The sequence below is a fragment of the Scylla paramamosain genome, chromosome 19 (assembly GCF_035594125.1).
Source record: "Scylla paramamosain isolate STU-SP2022 chromosome 19, ASM3559412v1, whole genome shotgun sequence".
NCBI lineage: Eukaryota > Metazoa > Arthropoda > Malacostraca > Decapoda > Portunidae > Scylla > Scylla paramamosain.
The window spans coordinates 22071142-22091176 of NC_087169.1; the positions used below are offsets into that span (position 1 = coordinate 22071142).

At 41.9% G+C, this 20035-nt stretch overlaps 1 protein-coding gene across 4 annotated transcripts in view; it reads left to right on the forward strand.

The window, feature by feature from the left end:
* LOC135109998 (CD109 antigen-like) overlaps nt 1–20035 on the forward strand; it is a 33209-nt gene that overhangs the window by 10543 nt on the left and 2631 nt on the right. Inside the window, exons 4-29 of one of the 4 annotated variants that reach the window (XM_064021988.1) lie at nt 1–198; nt 1636–1886; nt 2823–2981; nt 3134–3305; nt 3735–4016; nt 5292–5333; nt 5873–6006; nt 6446–6566; nt 6861–7004; nt 7347–7481; nt 8013–8067; nt 9402–9549; nt 12953–13070; nt 13535–13724; nt 14268–14428; nt 14731–14869; nt 15383–15501; nt 15951–16090; nt 16414–16633; nt 16996–17176; nt 17503–17699; nt 18089–18238; nt 18380–18558; nt 18890–18975; nt 19341–19520; nt 19765–19886. The exon at nt 1–198 is cut by the window's left edge and continues 27 nt beyond it. In XM_064021988.1, the coding sequence (XP_063878058.1) occupies nt 1–198; nt 1636–1886; nt 2823–2981; nt 3134–3305; nt 3735–4016; nt 5292–5333; nt 5873–6006; nt 6446–6566; nt 6861–7004; nt 7347–7481; nt 8013–8067; nt 9402–9549; nt 12953–13070; nt 13535–13724; nt 14268–14428; nt 14731–14869; nt 15383–15501; nt 15951–16090; nt 16414–16633; nt 16996–17176; nt 17503–17699; nt 18089–18238; nt 18380–18558; nt 18890–18975; nt 19341–19520; nt 19765–19886 (4023 nt within the window). Of the gene's footprint in view, nt 199–1635; nt 1887–2822; nt 2982–3133; nt 3306–3734; nt 4017–5291; nt 5334–5872; nt 6007–6445; nt 6567–6860; nt 7005–7346; nt 7482–8012; nt 8068–9401; nt 9550–11361; nt 11639–12952; nt 13071–13534; nt 13725–14267; nt 14429–14730; nt 14870–15382; nt 15502–15950; nt 16091–16413; nt 16634–16995; nt 17177–17502; nt 17700–18088; nt 18239–18379; nt 18559–18889; nt 18976–19340; nt 19521–19764; nt 19887–20035 lie in introns of all 4 variants that reach the window. The other 3 variants (XM_064021986.1, XM_064021989.1, XM_064021987.1) reach the window with 3 other exon arrangements.

Consider the following 20035-nt stretch of genomic DNA (forward strand, 5'->3'; position numbering starts at 1 on the left):
AACCTCTCCGTGTCTGGCTTCGGGGCCCTCACCTTCAGGAACACCACGGAGCTTGATTACGTTCACAAGTCCTACTCGGTCTTCATCCAAACGGACAAAACGATATACAAACCCGGGGACCTGATGCGGTTTCGTGTAGTAGTGGTGAACCCGTTGCTGAGGCCTTTCGTTACCGGTTCCGTTGATATCTACGTGAAGGTAAGTGTTTGAGAGAGAGAGAGAGAGAGAGAGAGAGAGAGAGAGAGAGAGAGAGAGAGACGTAGGAAAAATATAAAAGATGTAATGAGATAACCATGAAAGATAAATAAGAGAAGGAAAATAGAAAAAAAAAGAGAAAATTTGAGACAGTGAAGAGGGATGTAAAATAATATAGAAGAGGTAACTGCGAAAGACAAGGAAGAAGGAAGAAGAGAAAAAGAAAGAGAAAAACATAAAGGTCTTTGCCATATTAGGTTCATGGTTATGTAAACAAGCCAAAACCAGTGGATTGCGCAAGAATAGTAATGTAACTACTACTTCCATCCCATCTTTGCAAAACTAACTGACGAGAACCAAAAAAAAAAAAAAAATACAGAATTAAGTCAAATAAATACATAGTAGAAAGTTAAGTAAATAGAAAAATAAAGAAACAAACCGTAATAAATAATAAATGAAATCAAACAGATAAATAAATAAATAAAGAATGAAACAAAGAAAACAGTAATAAACGCAACTTTCCAGAAATTGTACATGAGTGAACAAAAAATAAATAAATAGAATAAATAAATAAATAAATATAAAAATAAGAGAAAAGATGCACCCTGTAAACTGACTCCCACAAATCAGCGTATCTAATTGGAACTCCCTCGCTTCGGAGCTTCAAAGAGTCTGTTCACTGGTGCATTCTCCGGCCCGTATTCAGAAACGCTTTGCTTTCTCACCAAGACTATTTCCAAATGCCACAGAGATGACAAGGCAGATCCTCAAAAGAGTGTTTCTCATGTTAGTAGTATAAAAATCTTGCTAATCTGTCACTAGAACCATAAAAACACCTCCAGAAACCCACGCAATTTCACCACGACTATTTTCAAAGGCCACAGAGATGATTAGCAAAACTCACAAGTGTTTCTCATGTTGATAATATAAAAATCTTGCTAATATGTCACTAGAACCATAAAAACACCCTTGGAAACCCGTGTGTAACTTCAACTAAGTCGATCCGTTTAAGTGTAGTGGCGGTACGGCGAAGTGTTTCAGAACCTGTGTCGACTTGATGATCTTTCTCGTGTTACTGAGACTGAGAGGAGGAGGAGGATAGGCTGGGAGAGGAGGGTTGGGCTGGCACAGGAGGGCTGGGAACAGGTCTGCAGGTATCCTCTCTCTCTACTGTGGCTGGGTTAGGTTAGATTAGGGGTGTTAAGTGTACGCCTCACACACACACACACACACACACACGAATTACAGGTCACTGAATATCCTTAGAAAAAAAAGATTATATAAAGAAATAGTAATCTTAGAATATATAATTTTTAACAATGTATAACATTTGAAAATCTTGATAACACGTAAAAGCCTGTAAATAAAATAGATTAGTCACTGAAAGAATACAGATCTTAATATCAACTTTTCTCCTCCTCCTCCTCCTTCTCCTCACAGGACGGCGCAGGGAACAGGGTAAGGCAGTGGAAACGAGTCTTCACAAACAGGGGAGTGTGGTCTGGGGAGCTGCAGCTAGCGGAGGAGCCTGTGCTGGGGGACTGGAACATCACGGTGGAGGTGCTGGGCCAGAAAACCTCAAGAGCCGTACAGGTGGCATACTACGTGCTGCCTAAGTTCGAGGTGATAGTGACGCTGCCTGAGTATGTAACGTTTGACCAAGGCGAGATGGTGGCGACTGTGGAGGCCAAGTGAGTGGACGGAGAGGTGGTGGAGTGGTTGCTTGATAGATAGATAGATAGATAGATAGATGTGGATTGTTGGATAGTGATTGATTGTGTGAGTTTTATTGGTTATGTTAGTAGTAGATTGGTTGATTAGTAGAAAAAGGTGGATTGATAGATACGTAGATTGATTGACTGATTGACTTGACTATGAGTTATATTAATAGTAAAGTGATTTAAAGAAAGATGATTATTATTATTATTATTATTAGTAGTAGTAGTAGTAGTAGTAGTAGTAGTAATAGCAGTAGTTTGTATGTATGTATGTATGTTTGTATTTCTTGAGTGATCGTTTTATTGTTCTACTTTAGTTTTAGTTAAGTACATCTATAATAATATTTTTTTATTTTCAACCAGTATCCTCCTCCTCCTCCTCCTCCTCATTATCCATCCCCCATCTCCATATCTCCTCGCAGTCCTCCTCCCCTCTCCATTTCGCCTCCCTCCTCCTCCTCCTCCTCTTCTCTTTACCGCATTACCCTATTACTGCCGTCCACTCACTCTCTCTCTCTCCCCCGCCTCCCTTCTCTCTTCCCGTCCCCACCTTCCCTTTCTCTCCTCTCCATTGTGATAGCGGTAATATTTTCACTTTTCTCAGTCCTTCCCTGTATCATGTGTTCCCCTGACGGATAAAAACATTATTTTTGTGTATTTCTGCTATTGTGTGTGTATGTGTGTGTGTGTTTTTAACGGGTTCTTTGTGTTTCTTGTTTTACGATTAGCTATTGTGTTTCTCTCCCCCGCAATAATTAATCACATAACCACCTCTCTCTCTCTCTCTCTCTCTCTCTCTCTCTCTCTCTCTCTCTCTCTCTCTCTCTCTCTCTCTCTCTCTCTCTCTCTAACCAAATCATAATTAAAAGTACTCTAACTTAACCTAGCCTCCTTCACCGCCTCCTGCAGGTACACGTACGGGAAGGCAGTGAAGGGCGAGGTGACACTGCAGGTGACCCCCACTTACAAGTACGGCTACCTGCAGGCGCCCTACGATGACCCTATCCGCGTGGTCAAGGCCATCAAGGGGAAGACTGACGTTACCATAGATTTACTGAGTGATGCGAGGTGAGGTGGTGATGGTGATGGTGGTAGAAATTTTTGAGAGAGAAAGAGAGAGAGGAATGGTAATGATTGGTTGTTTAAAGGGGTGAAGATTGGGTAAGTTTCTCTCTCTCTCTCTCTCTCTCTCTGGCATATCGTCTACATCTCTTTATCAGACTCAAAGGAGACTACGCCAGGGAACTTGAGGTAACAGCGTACGTGAAGGAGGAGCTGACGGAGAGGGTTCAGAACGCCACCTCCCACGTGACTGTCTACCGCTACCCGTACCGGCTCTCTCTCATCCGGACCTCCGACTCCTTCAAGCCAGGGCTCACTTACACCGCCTTCGTGAGTGTTTGGAAGTTTGGATGCGTGTGTGCGTGTGTTGGGGAGGGAGGTGTTGCTGTGTTCTTGTGCTTTTCTTTGTTTGTTGTTGTGTTTGTGTTGGTTTTGCTTTTTTTTTGTGGGTGTTTTTGGCGTTTGATTTTTTTTTTTTTTTTTTTTTTTTGTTTTGCTGTGAGTGCGTTTTGTCTGGTTTTTTCGTGAGTGTTTTATTGTGAGTGAGTTTGGGCGTGTTTCCGTGAGTGAGTTACTGTTTGTGAGTGAGTTGGTGTGTTTTCGTGAGTTGAGTCAGTTTTTTGTGAGTGAATGAGTGAGTGTTGGCGTGTATCTGTGTATGAGTGAATATTGATGTACTTTCATGAATTACTAAGTTTTAACATATTTCCAACCACCACCCACCACAACCATCACTACAACCACTTCCTTTTACCCTAGCTCAAAGTCTCGTACCAAGACGACACCCCAATCACGTCAGGGGAGGTCACCGTCAGACACTCCTTCACACGAGACCCCAGCGGCTTCACGGAAGAGGTTCACGCCATCGAACCTTCAGGAATCGTGACTCTGGAGTTTACACCGCCCCTGGACGACAGCGTGGTGAGCCTGGCGCTGGAGGCTCGGTACAAGGACCTGACGCAGTGGTTAGGAGACATCGTGAGGGCGCAGAGTCCCAGTAATTCCTTCCTGCAGGCTACGCTACTGACCGAGAATCCAAGGGTGAGGTTGTGTGTGTGTAGGGGGGGGGATGTTTAAGAGAGAGAGAGAGAGAGAGTTTTTGAAAGCCAAGTTAAATGTCTTTATTGATTTTTCTATCAATCTTTTTGTATATTTTATTTATTTGTCTGCCTCTCTGTCTGTTTATCTGTCTTTTTTGTATATTTATTTATTTGCCTATCTGTCTTTTATCTATCTACAGAGATAGAGAGAGAGAGAGAGAGAGAGAGAGAGAGAGAGAGAGAGAGAGAGAGAGAGAGAGAGAGAGAGAGAGAGAGAGAGTGTGTGTGTGTGTGTGTGTGTGTGTGTGTCCTCAGCCTCAAGAAGTGACTTAAGCATGCCTGTCCTTTAATTTAAGTTACCTTATTTAATTCCTCACTTAAATTATCCAACTTTATCTATATTTTTAAGCACCAGAGAATTTAAGCATGTCTGTCTAAGTTAGTATGTGATTTATTTAACTTGTTTTTTATTTTCTTTTAAGTTATTGTGTGTGATAAACTTCAGCATGTCTGTCTTAAGTTATTGTTCATTTTATTCAAACTTTTGATCTTTTTTATCTTGAGCATCTAACTGTCACTTATAAAATATTTCTTGTAGTATTACTTTTATTTACTTATTTCTATCCACCTTGTATTCTAAGTCTGCCATTCAGTATTGTGACATCGTTTGAATCTTTATTTTCATTTTTTTACTTTTTTTTTTATCATTTTATTTTAATCTGTTGGTGTTTCTTATCTGAGTCATTCACTGCCTTTCAAGTTAAAGTTATTGGTTATTCTCATTGTTAACCTAATGAATGATGTAAATGTGTAAATAATGTTTTTTTTTTATTATTTTCATCATCTGAATATCTCCCATATCTCAATATTCTCATCAGTATTTTGAATTTATCTCTTTCACATTGGCAGTTTGTTTAAAAAAAGATCACTGTTCTGTTTCTTACTAATCAAAGTATGCTAAACCTCTGCCATCTAATTCTCAACTCAAAATTATGTCATCAAAATGAGTGTTGATCACTCTCATTTACACCAATCCCTTGTTATTTTGTCTGTTCATTCCCCTTGCCCTTCTCTTCCCTCCCTATTCCTTATTAATCAAAGTATTCTAAACCTTTACCATCTAATTCGCAACTCAAAATTATGTTATTAAAATGAGTGTTAACCTCACCTTTCCTAAACTGTTATCATTGTTATCTGTTCATCCCCTGACCTCCTGTGACCTCCCTGTGCATGTGGGTGCATGAGCTAATCTTTCCCCTGTGTGTTGCTGGTGCAGGTGGGGCAGGATGTGGAGCTCTCGCTGGTCACCACTCTGCCGGTATGGAGTTCCCCTCTACCTCTTCACTCTTAGCCAGACCTCCTTCTGTGTAAATAGTGATGATATAGAAAGATTATTATTTCCTCCTCCTGTGTAAATAGTGATGATATAGAAAGATTATTATTTGCTACTGTATTTTCTACTGTATAGTTTTTAAAAGGAGGAACAGTGTAGTTTTCTAAGTGTTTTTGTATTTTTGAGTGCTTTATAAGCTTAAATGAAAAGGAGAAAGAGTTTATTTCCTGCTTTGTGATTTTTTAAAAGGAGAAACTGCAGAATTCCATGAGCATTTTTTATTTCTTGACTGATCTATATATGTAAACAAAATTATGATATAGAAAGATTCTCATTGAGTAGATTCCTTGCTGTAATAAAAAAACAACAACTTAGCATCATTTTCATAAGTAACCCATAATTGGTCTTATATATGGGTAAATAAACCACATTAATAATTAAGCAAGATTTTCACAAGACTTCATCACCTTCAACATGTAAACAAAGCAAAGAGACGCACCCTTACTGAGTCTGTGTCGGTGCAGGTGGGTGGTGAGGTACTGATCGGCCTGAATGCAACCCAGCCGCTGGTGTACTTTGTCTATCAAGTGCTGGGGCGAGGCGATGTGGTGTTCAGCAATACCCTGCAGGCTCACAAGGGCACTACTCACACCTTCAGGTATGCCCCTCCTGCAGTGTAGTAAGAATTAGCCAATATCCCTTTTAGTTGACTACATCTCCCTCACTCTTCTCTCATAGAAACACTTCATTCATTCTTCTTTTTTGCAGGATAATTCATTCGTCAGCTTTTTAGAGTTTAAGAATAAGCCAGTATCTCATTTATTTTATCTACTTAGGAGCTTATATATGGTTGGATCTTAAAGAAATAGTAAGCTTTTAAAGTTACATTCCTTAGAGAGATGTAGGCCAAGATGGGATCTGCAGTATGCCACATACACCTTCAGGATAAATTTATGAATGAGGATGATAGGTTTAAATAGACAGGCACATTTAATACAGGGACTGCCACATACAGACCTGATGGCTTTTTGCAGCTTCTCTTATTATCTCATGTTTTTGTTGTTTTATCTCCTTATCTATTAATGTATGTGTTTCAGGTTCCTGGCCACTCGAGACATGGCCCCACGTGCCCGCCTCCTGATGTACTATGTGAGGGAGGATGGGGAGGTGGTGGCCGACTCCCTCCACTTCAGTGTGTCTGGGGCTATTCAGAATGAGGTCCGTGTGGGAAGCTTCATTTTATCTAATTATGGTTGTGTAGGCTGGACTGGCGAGCTGTCTTTCCTTCAGCTCATGTACACTCCTTGCTATTACCTCTTGCACAGTGTATGCGTTTTCAGGAGCTATTCAGAATGAGGGAAGTGTCAGGAAGCTGGGGGCTTTTTATTCATTTACTTGTTTTTATGTTTCTCTGAGTTGTGTTTGAATCTGCATCATAGACTAGTATGTGAGGAGTGTGTTGTTCAGGTGTGGTGTTGTGGTGTAGCTTGTAATGGTGATGTGGTGTTGCAGGTGACAGTTAATCTTAATCCAAATGTGGTGGATGCAGCAGGAGAGGTGGACATTACCATCACCACCAAGCCCAACGCCTTCGTGGGGGTGTTGGCAGTGGACCAGCGCGCCCTCATGCTGGGTACTCACAACCACTTCTCCCAGGTGAGTCTCAAGCCTTGGGAGGGTCTTGCATCTTCCACAAGTTTCTGCTTACTTAGAGAAAAGATATAGTACACATTTTATCTTTCTTTTATTTATTTATATATTTTTTTTACTTTTTCACACATACATCCATCCCTTTTATCTTCTGTCATTCATACAGACACCCTATACAGCAACATGCACCTTATACAGCAAATATGTCTTTACTTTCTCAGGAAAATAACATCAATCTTTTTTTATTTGTTTATTAATATTTTCTTTTGTCCACGCACCTTTCACAGCTGCCACAGATCAGGTCTTTGTCCTGACAATCACACAAATACATCCACTTGTGTCTTGCAGGATGAGGTGATCGAGGAGCTCGAGACCTACGACCCTGGCAGAAAAACCCTGGAGGCGCCCTGGCACGCCCTCAGCCGGAAGAAGCGAGCTCTCTTCAACTGGATGGGCACCACAACCACCAGTGATGTTTTCAAGGTTACTCTCTTTCTGTGACCTCATATGAACACCTCACTTTACCTTCCACTGGCATTCATCCACCTACTTCCTATTAGTACCTGGCCTCATCTAGTAGTACTGTTTATACACCACTTTCATAGTTTTAAAAATAAGCTAGTGATGTCTTCAAGGTTACTCCCTCTCTTTGTCTTCATATTAACTCTATTCATTACCTTGCAGTACCATTCATCTACTTCCTAAAGTTTTTGAATAAGCCAAGTTCTCTCTGTCCTCATATTAACAGATCAGTCATTACCTAGCTGTTTTCTCTCATGTAAACACTTCATTTGTTTCCAGAGCCATTCATTCATCCACTGCAAATAATGAAAGGATAAAACGAGTGTCTTTTATGTGACTTTCTTCCCCTTAAGTCTTCCCCTCCTCATATAAACACTTCATTAATTTTTTTTGCTGGACCATTCATTCACCAACTTTGTAGAGTTTAAAAATAAGCCAATATATCATTTTTATTCAGTGTCTTCTCTAATCTGTGGCTGTGTGGTGTTGCAGAATGCTGGCATTGTGGTGTTGACGAATGGTTACGTGCACGACTTTAATCCATTCTGTGAGTATTGCTTTGTAACGCACGGTTCATTTCATACAGGGACTGCCACATGTAGGCCTGATGGCTTTCTGCAGCTTCCCTTATTTCATGTTATGTTTGTGTTCCTTATGAGTTTTTTTGTGTTACTTGACATCTCTCAGAAATATTACGCTTGAGTTATACGTTAAATTTTGCTATGCATTCTTAACGGTTCGTAAATAACTTCTACCTCACAGTAAATTTTAGAATACCAGAAGTCATAGTCAATATATTATGAATCTTTTTACCATTGTTCTATATCTCTTTTAATAGACTGATCATTGATAACCATGGTATTTCCTTAATATAGAATGGTCATACAAGTTTAATATAGTAAGGAATTGAATGTTTTACCTCATACTAGATAAGATGAAAGATTATAACCAAATATTTCCTTATAGAATGGTCATATAACAAGAAATTTGTTGCATCTCCCAAAATGCAAGATTATAACCATGTGTTCCTCAAGTATTTAATAGTTATAAAGGTTCTATATAGTAAGATAAAATGCTAGAATAAAACCACATATTTCCTCATAGAATTATAAAGCAAGGTCTTCTATATAGCAAGGAACACATCTCACTTCCTACTAGTCTAAATTATAACCACAGTGTTTGCCTACAATTGGTTATAAGATGCAAGACCATAACTAGAGTATTTCCTTGGAGTAGAATGTTCATGCAAGTTCTCTATAGTGTGTTTCACCTCCCACTAGTCAATGCAAGGATGTGCTGCTGCATGTTGTGTTAGTGCGGAATCATTAACGCCATTTGCACGTGGACCACAGAACGTCATGAGATGCTTGAGGGAAACTAACTCAGAGCTCTGTCAATGCTTCTTGTTTGTGTAGCCTGGCAGTGTGTTTAGAGTCTAGCAGGGCTGTCCTAACTAATGCAGAACTGTGTCTTAGAATCTGTATTGTTAAATGGTCTAGTCTCTTATCCTGACTACTTTTAACAGTCTGTAGTGGATATTCATATTTTCAAGGGTGTTTTTTTATGATCCTAGTGGTGTTTTGATGGGGATTTTGAAGAAACACTCGTGATAACCTGAATAATCATACCTGTGGTCTTCAAAAACAGTCTGGATGAGAGAGCAAAGCAAGAGAGTGAAGCATCTAAGAATACAGATCTAAGACTGGCTAACGATAACAGTGAAAATTAAAATGCTTTGCTGCAAGACTCACCAAGCGCATGATGTGATAACCAAGGCGTGGAGATGCGAGGTGGTGCGTCAGAGAGGACCACACAGACACCTTACCACTGACGACCTGGGTATTGAGGTACTAATGCTGCACTAACTCCCTCATGCCTTAGTGTACTACCGGACTCTAATGGACGACCCCAGGGATCTCAGGGCCATGGAGTCTAAGCTACCTGAAGCCACGGTGGCAGCCGAGCCCAGCGCTCCTGCCCCACGCACCTATTTCCCCATCACGTGGCTCTTCTCCCACGTCGACTCAGGGTATGAACCTCCCACACAAACACCTCTCCACCCCTCAACCTCCTCCATCTGTCTGCTGTCCGTAATATTCTGTCCAACGTTGCATTTCTCTCCTGTCCGATACTGATGCGAACCTTCCAACTGAACCCTCCCCTCCACCTGTATCAGTCTGCTTCTGTCTAGCACTTTGCATTCTTTAACTTAATCTTTTCTCTTCCTCATCAAGTCAGGGCATGAATCTCCCACTTAAACACCCCTCTGCCTCCTCCTCTCTGATCCTAATAAGACCCTCCCTCTCCAACACCCTTCCACCTCAATCAGTCTGACTCTGCTGTTCACTGTATCCTCTTTAGTACAGTGCATTCCTCCACTTATCTTTCTCCTCAGATTCTATTCTGAAAGTGGTATGAAGCTCCTATTCTATCTAACACCTCTCTGCCTCCTCCATCAGTCTCCTGGTATCCCCTGTATTCAAACATTGCATTCTTTATTCATTAAATTTCCCTTTTCTCATTGGAATCTTTATAAAAACTATAGGTTGTTCTCTCCCTCACTTACTCAGGAATTGAAATTTACGTCCTTAACCATTTCTTGCAATATTTAATCTGCATTCAGCTCTCTATTTCTCAGTTTCTCCTCTCCTCCTAAGGTTCTAAAAACTCCAGGGTATTTTTCTAGATCAGTGAATGAACTTCATACTCAGTCTTAGCTCTGTTCCTCGGTTTCTCCTCTTTCCTCCCAAGGTTCTGTCTGAAAATTAAGTGCGGTTGTTTCAGCGTTGAAGTTTACTCGTGGTTTTCAAAATACCCCTGGGCTGAGTGAGGGACGCTGTGGTGCCCTGTGAAGACGTGCATTGTGGCGGAGTGTGTGGTGTCATAAGGCACCTTAACTTGCACATAGGCATAATTTACGCACTTCCTTCAGAACCCCTCCATGGAAGCTGTCCTGTGATGGCACCAAAATATATTCTTCCCTCACAAATAAATGCATTGAAGCAAAATAGTCTTGCCAAAGTGCCCAAAACAGACAAAATGATACATTGAATAGAAGGAAAAAAACTCAGACATGAAATAAAAAAAAATAACAATTGAAAAACACCAATATGTTCTCAAGGTAAGTGGAGAGGTGGTGGTGAATGCTCAGGTGGTCGGCAGGAGAGGAGGAGGAATGACACTAACCCCACACTGTGACAGCCTGCCTGCCTGCCTGCCTGCTGTTTAGAAGCATGGACGGCTCTGTCATAGAAACCGCTAAACAGAGATGAACGTGTCACTTTAAAGTTCTGCCTATTAAACTAAATGCTTCAGTTGCTACCATGATTAAATTAAACATGCATTTATAAACCACAGGGCATTTAGCTAGCACTTCTGAATGTTAGTGCATAAACCTAACCTTGAGTGACTGACTGATGTTAAAGAGTGAACCGGCCGCCTGCTGTTGCTTACTGCTTGTGACGACTGCTAGCCGGGACCGCTAGCTGTGACAATAGGGACATGTGCTTACTAGCAAGAGAAGCATGACTGCCTAACCTGGTGGGGGGCCTGCTTAGTGGAGGTGCTGGAATGATCGCTAACCTTGGAGAGTGAAGGAATGAAAAAAACACACCTCACAACTTCACAGCCTCATGACAACCTCACTTTGCATAGTGGAAGTGCTAGAGTGATGCATTGACTTAGTGAGGGAGTGAAGGAAGGTAAACAAACATACCTCACTGTCTAAAACCACCTCACCTGGCATTGTGGAGGTGCTGGAGTGATGCATTAACATAGTGAGGGAGTGAAGGAAGGTACACAGCCACACCTCACAGCCTCACAGCAGCCTCACCTCACACAGCCACAGCCAACCCACCTCCCAGCGACAACACAGCCGGGGATCCCTTCTACCGTCAAACTGCCATCAACGGATCCTTTGGCCGCGAGTTTGCCCCCATCGATGCCTCCACTCTGCGGCCTGACCTCGGTCCTGGCCTGGCCTACAACGCCCCCACCCGCCCCCCCCTGGCTGGCCCCTACGCCTTCTCTTACCTGCCCCCCCCACCTGACTCCCGGCCGCGTCTCTACCTCAACCAGCACGTTCCGCCCACCTGGCTCTTCCGTGACGCTGAGACAAAGTGCGTTTTTCTCCCTACCCTCCCTGACCTGACCTGTGTTAACTTGATTTCGTCGTTTTATGCATTTTTTTATGGTTCTGTTTACTTCTGACCTAGTATGACCTCTATTTTCCCTTCTTTTTGACCTCTTGTGTTCTTTTGTGATGATTCTGTGTATTCCAGACCTTGTTGTACTTTCATTTTGACCTCTTTTGTAATTTTATGTTGACTCTATTTATTCCTGACCCCACCTGACCTCTATTCCTTTAATTTTGACCTTTGTTCTTTTATGATGGTTCTTTGTATTCCTGACCTAACCTGATGTCTATTCCTCTCCAATTTGATGATTTTTTTTTTTCCAATTTTTATGATTTTATCCATTCCTGACCTTATCTGACTTTTAATCCTCTCTGTTCTCACTTTTCATGCACTTTTATGTTGGTTCTATGTATTCTTGACCTCATTTGACCTTTATTTCTTTACTTTCCAACCTCTTATCTTCTTTCATGATGATTTCTATAATCCTGACCTTATCTGACCTCCATTTTTTTCTATTTCGACCTCTCATGCTCTTTTATGATGGTTCCATTTATTTCTGACCTCAGTTGACTTCTATTCTTCCTCACTTTGATCTCCTCTGCACTGACCATCCACACTTTCTTGACCTCACTTGGCCTGACTCCAATACTGCTCTCTTCTTTTGTGGCTTAAGTGACCTGACCTAAAGTAGTCCTGTCTTGTGACCTGACTCATAAAGGGAGGGAAAAATGATGGGTTATTTCAGATGAAGCACTTGATGGAAAGAAAGTCATGACTGTTAGGTTGTTTGTGAATTTTAGTGATACTTATTGTTTTCACTCATCAAGATTTATTTATTTTTTATTCATATTTTTCTTGTGTGTGTATATAAAATTCCTGATGTTTTATTAGTACCTGAAAAAAAAAAATCTTTCTGGGCCAAAATACCTTGAAATCAGAGGAATTATGATCTTTATAGTCTAAATTACTATAGATTTTTCCCTTTAAATACATTATAACAATTATAACACCATCATGTGTGATAAAGTAACATTCTTTTATATATACTCATGAAATTTATAGTCTAAGTTATCATAGTTCTCTTTAAGTACACAATAAGTACAGAAAGTAACTCAACACCATTATAATCTATAAAGCAATATTCCTCAACTCAGCTCATGAAATTTAACAAGTATACCTCATATAGTTCATGTCACCAAGATTACATTGCTTTGAGTGTCATGTCAAGTGTGTCATGAGCCGCTAACACTGGTTCCATGTGTGGTGGTGAGTGTGTGACTTTGTGGTGTGTGGCAGGTTCAATGGTGTGGTGAGGCTGCGGGAGAAGGCACCAGACGCCATCACTTCCTACATGATCTCGGCCTTTGCCATCGACGACTTGTACGGCCTTGGAGTGACAGAGCGCCCAACCAAGGTGTGTCTTTGTGGGTGTGAAATATTACTAAGGTGTGTGTTTGTGGATGTGAAATGTACCTAAGATGTGCAGTGTTTTTATCTCGTACACGTATTCATAAACTGAGCTGCTCCTTCTACATCCCTGTTTAGACACTGTCTTCCCACAGAACTTTCAGAACTGATACCACAGACCATAAGTTAGAGTGAATTTTGATTTAGAAATGCTTGGTTTATTACAAATTTCTCTTAGATCAAAATTTGTCAGTTAGAAACAGCCGTAGATTTTCAGTTTCCCATTAAATGCGCCTCTCACAACCATTTTTCATTTTATACATAGGAATGGTCATTGACTTTGAGTTTTTCCATTAAAGACAAGACTCACAAACCTTTCCCTTTTCTCATAGAACAAAATGTATTGAGAAACAGCCACAGATTTCACAGTTAGCCGTTCAATACACAAGACTCACCATCACCTTCCCTCAGCTGCGAGTGTTCCGGCCGTTCTTCGTGTCGATGAACCTCCCTGCGGCAGGTGTGGTGCGCGGGGAGGCTGTGGCAGTGGAGATGGTTATCTTCAACTATGGTGACCAGCAGGTCACCGCGCAGGTCACTCTGGAGAACCCCAATGAGGACTTCCTGTTTGCCGACTTTGCCAATGAGATTGACCAAGGCTGTGAGTCAGAGAGAGAGAGAAAGAGATGAGTTAATTGATCAAGTGAGGGATTGAAATTAGTGTCTTTTGCTGCTGTGTGAGGCTGATTAGTTAGTTGAATGATTAAGGGATTGATGCTAGAGTCATTTTGCCAACAAGATCGACCAAGGCTATAAGAGAGAGATTGACTGGTTAATTGGTTGAATGATTGATATTAGAATCTCTGTCAACAAGATTGATCAAAGTTGTGAGTGAGAGATTCAGGGCTTTGATATCTTCTCTATCCATATTCTTCAACAAACCTTTCTCTCAGCTTTATTTTCTCCCTCAGTCTTCTTTTTCTTTGGCTAACTTCTCCTTCAGTGTAATCTCTTCTCTATCCCTCTCTCTTAAGCAAACCCTTCTTCTCTCTGCTGCATTTATCTCCTACATCTCTGCCCTTCCCTAAACAGCCTCTTCTACAGCTTTATTTTCTCCTACACTCTCCTCTTTCTTACCTCTCATTTCTCAGCTTAAATTTATCCAACATCTTTCCCCTTCTCAAGCCAGCCTCTTCTCCCACAGCCCCAGCAGCAATGAAGAGCAGAGAGGTCGTGGTGGCGTCAGGTTCCGGCATGAGTGTCAGCTTCATGGTGGTGCCACAGACCATTGGCAACGTCCCCATCACCGTCAGGGCCACCACCACCTCAGCTGCCGATGTGGTCACCAAGCAGCTCCTTGTCAAGGTTTGAGACACAGTGGGCTTTATGTTCCTCTGCTGCTGGGGTGTTTATCTGTCTGTTTATTGGCTAGTTTAAAAAAGTGGTTCTTCTTATTTTATTCCTCAGCTTTAACTTTGTCATGAGTTGATTTAGTTTTCTCTGTTTCATTGGATTTTAAAAGTACAAAAATTCCAAAGAAAATCCATCCTTTTTATCTTTTACCTAACAAAACCTTCATTTCTTTCACTGGATACTAATACTTTTACCCAGTTCTTTTACCTTCACTTGATTCACTGGACACTGAGCCCTGCCCTCTCCTCCACCAGCCTGAGGGAACCAGACAGACAGTGAACAGAGCCATGCTGATCGACCTCCGATCAGAGACTTCCTTCTCCACTTCTGTCAACATCACCACACCACCCAACATTGTCAATGGATCGAAAGCAATCTCTGTCACTCTCGTTGGTGGGTGCTGCAGTGTTGCCTTACTGTTTAGGATGCTTAGGAGTCAAGAATCATATTATTTACTATGTAGGAAGGTGCTCTGGCCAAAGGCAACGAAAAGTCCACTAAGGATAAGTGAATTTAAGAATAAGAGAAGGAAAGGGATATAGTATAAATTTAAGCTGAGAAAGGGAATGTAAAAAGAGGAGTGTAGGAGGAAATTAAGCTGTCTTAAAATAGCTCAAATAGTTCAAGTCAAAGGCAGGAGGAAATGCAGAAACAGGCAGGGAGTTCTGGTCATTCAGTTTTTTCAGTGCATGGTCTAAGTGTTTTTTAGGAGTCCAGAGATGTTTGATGCATGTTATTCAGTCTTAGTGTGTGGATCTCAGTTTTTCTACTAATTCATGTTCCTGTGAATTGTTATGAAGAGGTCTGTATAGCTATTTTGTATAACCAAAAACTTACTCATGTTACCAGTTCTAGTTTACATGAGTCAGTCCTGTGTAGTGTTGTGACATCAGCATTCTGGCTCAGGTGATGTGCTTGGTCCTGCTGTGAGTGACCTGCATAGTTTGGTGGAGCTGCCAACTGGGTGTGGGGAGCAGAACATGGCCAAGCTGGTGCCCAACATTGTGGTGATGGAGTACCTTAAGGTGAGATAATGTCACATTATAGATATGTAGACTGAGATGTTTGGAGTCTTAAGTGTTTGGCCCAAGCAAAATTTGTCTTTCATCACTGCTTCTAAGCTTCACACATTATGGATACATGGACTGTGAACAAATATTTAGTGTTAAATATTTGACCTGAACTGAATTTGTCTCTTATCATTGTTCATAAATTTCTTCACATTATATAGACTGAGATGTTTTACATGAAATTTATATTTTACTTTATGCTTTTTTGGTAATGCAGTGTACTGGAATAACTGTTTCATTTTATAATAAGCCCTTGAATATGATTGCTAACACTGACATTTTGGCTAGTACAGTTTTTTAAAGGTATGATGTTAATGAAATTCCTGCCTTCAGAGTAAAAGCCATTAATTGGTATTTTAAAAGTTTATGTAGAGGTGATATTAATGAAGTTTTTCCTTCTTCAGAGCAAGAACCAGCTGGATGAGGCTCTGCTGGGACGTGCCAAGAGGCACCTGGAGACAGGCTACCAACAGCAGCTCAACTACTGCCACCCTGATGGCTCCTTCAGTGCCTTTGGGAGTCGGGACAAGTCAGGCAGCACGTGGTGAGTGGCTGGTGCCTCTGTCCTCATCTTTTCCTGCCTCTTTGGTCCTATCCAGGAAATTATTGTAAGAGATGAAAACAATTCTTGTGTGATAAAATTATAATATTTGTGATGCTTAATACATATATTTATTGAGATTATGAGCCTTGGAGCTGTAGAACATAGACTTAAATGACTTGCAAACGTTGTGATAGAAATAAGATGACTGTTTTAGGGCAGTTGACCCATACAAGGCAGCTCTTGACACCTACATACCTACTCAAGACTATCTCATAATAATGCTTCTAGTTATGAACCTTCACTTTCTTACCTCATCACTCCAGGCTGACAGCATTCGTAGCTAAGTCCCTGGCAGAAGCTGGGCGGCACATCGAGGTGGAGCCTGAGGTAGTGGCAGAGGCAGTGGAGTGGTTGAGGAACCAGCAAGCAGTAGATGGCAGCTTCCCAGAGGTGGGGACGGTGAATAACAAGGCCATGCAGGGCGGAGCAGCCTTCGGGGCAGCACTCACGGCCTATGTGACCATGGCACTGCTCACCACTCAGGTACTGGTGCTCTGTCTCCTGTTGTGTAAGGGAATAGTGCTTGGTGAAAGAGGAGGAGGAGGAGGAACACAGAGAAGGAACAAACCACTCAAGTATTGGTACTCTCACTGTTGCTGTTTGGAGGACTAGTGGTGCTTGGAGTAGGAGAAACAGCAGTAGATATTTCATTCCTCATTAGGTTGTTTGTGAGGAGGAGGGGGAGGAGGAGGAGGAAGCAGCAGCAGCAGCAGTAAATTTTTCATCCCTCTTAAGATTTTTGTAAGGAATAGAGGAGGAGTACAAATGAATTATAACTGAAAAATATACACCACAGACAAGTGACCCATCAGACCACACTCACTCCCACCCACACCCTCCCTCAGAACCCGCCCAAAGCAACCATCAGGAACAGCATCAACAGGGGCCTGGACTTCCTGGCTGAGAGACTGGATGACATAGAGGACCTGTACAGCCTTGCCCTCACCACCTACACACTCCACCTTGCCAACCACCCACATAAGGATGCTGCCTTCTTCAAGCTGGAGAGCAAAGTGAAAGTGCAAGGTGAGTGGCTGTGGCCTGCTTGGTTTCCTTGCTGTATACTCACTGCTCACACTCCCATGAATACTTTAAAAAAATCCTTAAAAATCCTGATATTTTGTACTTTAAAAATATTCAAAATTCCTAATATCCAGAATTTCTAATGTTCTATACTTATTTTTTTGTCAAATGTCACAACATAAATTTCACATGGAAAAAATAAAGAGCAACCAAAACAACCACTCTGGCAGATTACTTATATCTTTCACTTGAAAGAAAAAAACATAAAACAACTTTGCTTCTTTTATCCATCCATGAACTTTACTGAACAGCCTCTTCCTCCTCCACAGAGAATGAGAAGTGGTGGGAGTCTGAGCCGCTGAACAGGACGGTGGAGACGATGGTAGACACGCGGTCTGTGGACGTGGAGATGACAGGTTACGGCTTAATGACATATGTCCACCGTGGCCTGGTGCAGGACGCCCTCCCCATCATGCGCTGGCTGGTGCAGCACCGCAACTCACATGGCGGCTTCATGAGCACACAGGTGAGGTGGTGTTGGGTGTCTCAGGTGTGGATCTGTAATTAATGTGATGCTTCTGTTTTAAATGTGTTTCATAAGAGAAAGCCATACAACAATATCCACAATTGTCCCTATTTCACCTTTTCTAACTGTAGGTGGTGATTCATGAAGCCAGAGTAAAGGAGAGGATGCTAAATGTATTGCCTGCAGATTCATAACTAAATTAACAGTTATACTTTTTAAACTATGCAATGTAGAATAATTTACAACAACCCTCTACATACTACTATATTTCTATCATTTATCTATATCTCTATTTACTATTACTACATCCTTTAGTACTGATGTCATCCTTCTAACTGTACATGATGACTTCAGTCCCTACACATCCTAATGAAACATTTGGCTTGCAGGACACAGTGGTGGCGCTGGCAGGCCTGGCAAAGCTGGCTGAGCAACTTGTTGCAGCTGACCCTCGAGTCAACCTAAGACTGATTTATGGTGCGCGGGGCAAGAACCTGCAGGTGACCAGCGGCAACACAATGCTGCTGCAGCGTGTAGAGGTGAGTGACCTGGCAATGTGTGTTTTGTTGCTCTCTGTCCTTTATTATTATAATAGTGTGGAGGTGAGCTTTGTCAATCTTTACATGTCCTGTAGTGCCATCCATAACACACACCTGACACCACCTCCCTGCATCCCACAGCTACCCAGCGACACAGAGCAGGTGAAGCTGAGTGCGAGTGGGTCTGGTGTGGCGGTGGTGCAGGTCACATACCACTACAACCTCAAGGTGACAGGACCCAAGCCGGCCTTCTCCCTTGACCCTCAGCTGGACTTCTCTATGTCTGATACCAATCGCCTGAGACTCACTTCATGCATAGGGTAAGACTTGGTTGATATTGCAAATGCAAGGGTTTGTGGAGCAAATTCAGGATAGGAACCATTCCTTATTTGCTTCTAGCTCTCTTGACTATGACTTCATATGGTCAGAGAGAGAGAGAGAGAGAGAGGAAATACATGGTGTGAGTTGTGCTGAATGAAATAAGAAGTGAATGGGGCCAGAAGGGAGATGCAAACAAGAAGAAATATGATAAAAGGAAAGTTTAAAATATGAATAATATGAATGATGAAGAAATATGAGGGTGACAGAACCCAACCATCACTGAGCAGCAAGAGTGATATCCCTGAGGTTGTGTTCCTCTTCCTCCCATAGGTACACTTCTGGCAACAGCAGCAACATGGCAGTGATGGACGTGTCCCTGCCCTCAGGTTACATTGTGGACAATGACCTTATCCCAGGTGAGAGAGAGAGAGACTAGTGTTCTGTATGCTTCTCAGGGATACCACTTCTCTTCTGTGGTGCTGAAAATAATACGGGCTCTCTAAGTTATTGAGGAGGAGTACTCGAACAGACACACTATAGTCACTGTAAACTTCGTCACTCTATATATCACTAGCTTGAATCATAAGTTACTATATGCTGTCATTCTATCACACAAGCAGTAGAGGAGTGGAAGGATTTTACAGAGACTATGCACTGAAAAAGTTCAGTCAGCAACAAGTAGTAAACAAGTCAGTCCTAGCAAGCTCCAGTCACTAACTTGACATACAAAGTAGATACTTGACAAAAAAACCATCTCACACATCACCACTTCCTCTGCCAGGACTGTACGACTACGAGGGCGTCAAGCTGGTGGAGAAGAAGCCTGACAGCTCCGGCGTGCTGGTGTACTTTGACAACCTGACACCTGTTGAGGTGTGTCCCACCGTGGCTGCCTACCGGGTCAACAAGGTCGCCTTCCAGAAACCCTCTGCCGTCAAGGTCTATGACTACTACGACACCTGTGAGTCCCTCTCTGTGCCTTTACTGTCTCCAGATGGTCTGTCATTGTCTTGTTTTGTGGTGTGCAGTAAGCCCTCCACTACTTCAACACCTGCAAGCCTAATTTTTTTATTAAATCAATGTTCTACTGTACCAAGCAAGGAAATGTACCTCAAAGCAAATCAAAGAATCAACAAGCTGTCTTTACACTTGCACTAAGAGAGCAAGATATAAAGCATTTTTCTAACCCACCTTGGTGTCCACAGCTCGACAGGCACGCCAGTTCTACCGCCCACTGCCGGCCAAGCTGTGTGACATCTGTGATCTGGATGAGTGTGACCCCCGCCAGTGCGAGCAGCAGATCATCGAGCTCAACCGACAGCTTCAGGTGAGACACAACACCAACACAGCAGCCTCCTTCCTCTCTTGATGCGCTTAGTTCTGTTGAATTAATAGATGTTTAACTTATAGATGTTTAAGTAATCAGTTTGTCAGTTTGTCAAATATAAGTAATAAATGTAATTAAGTATCTTCAAA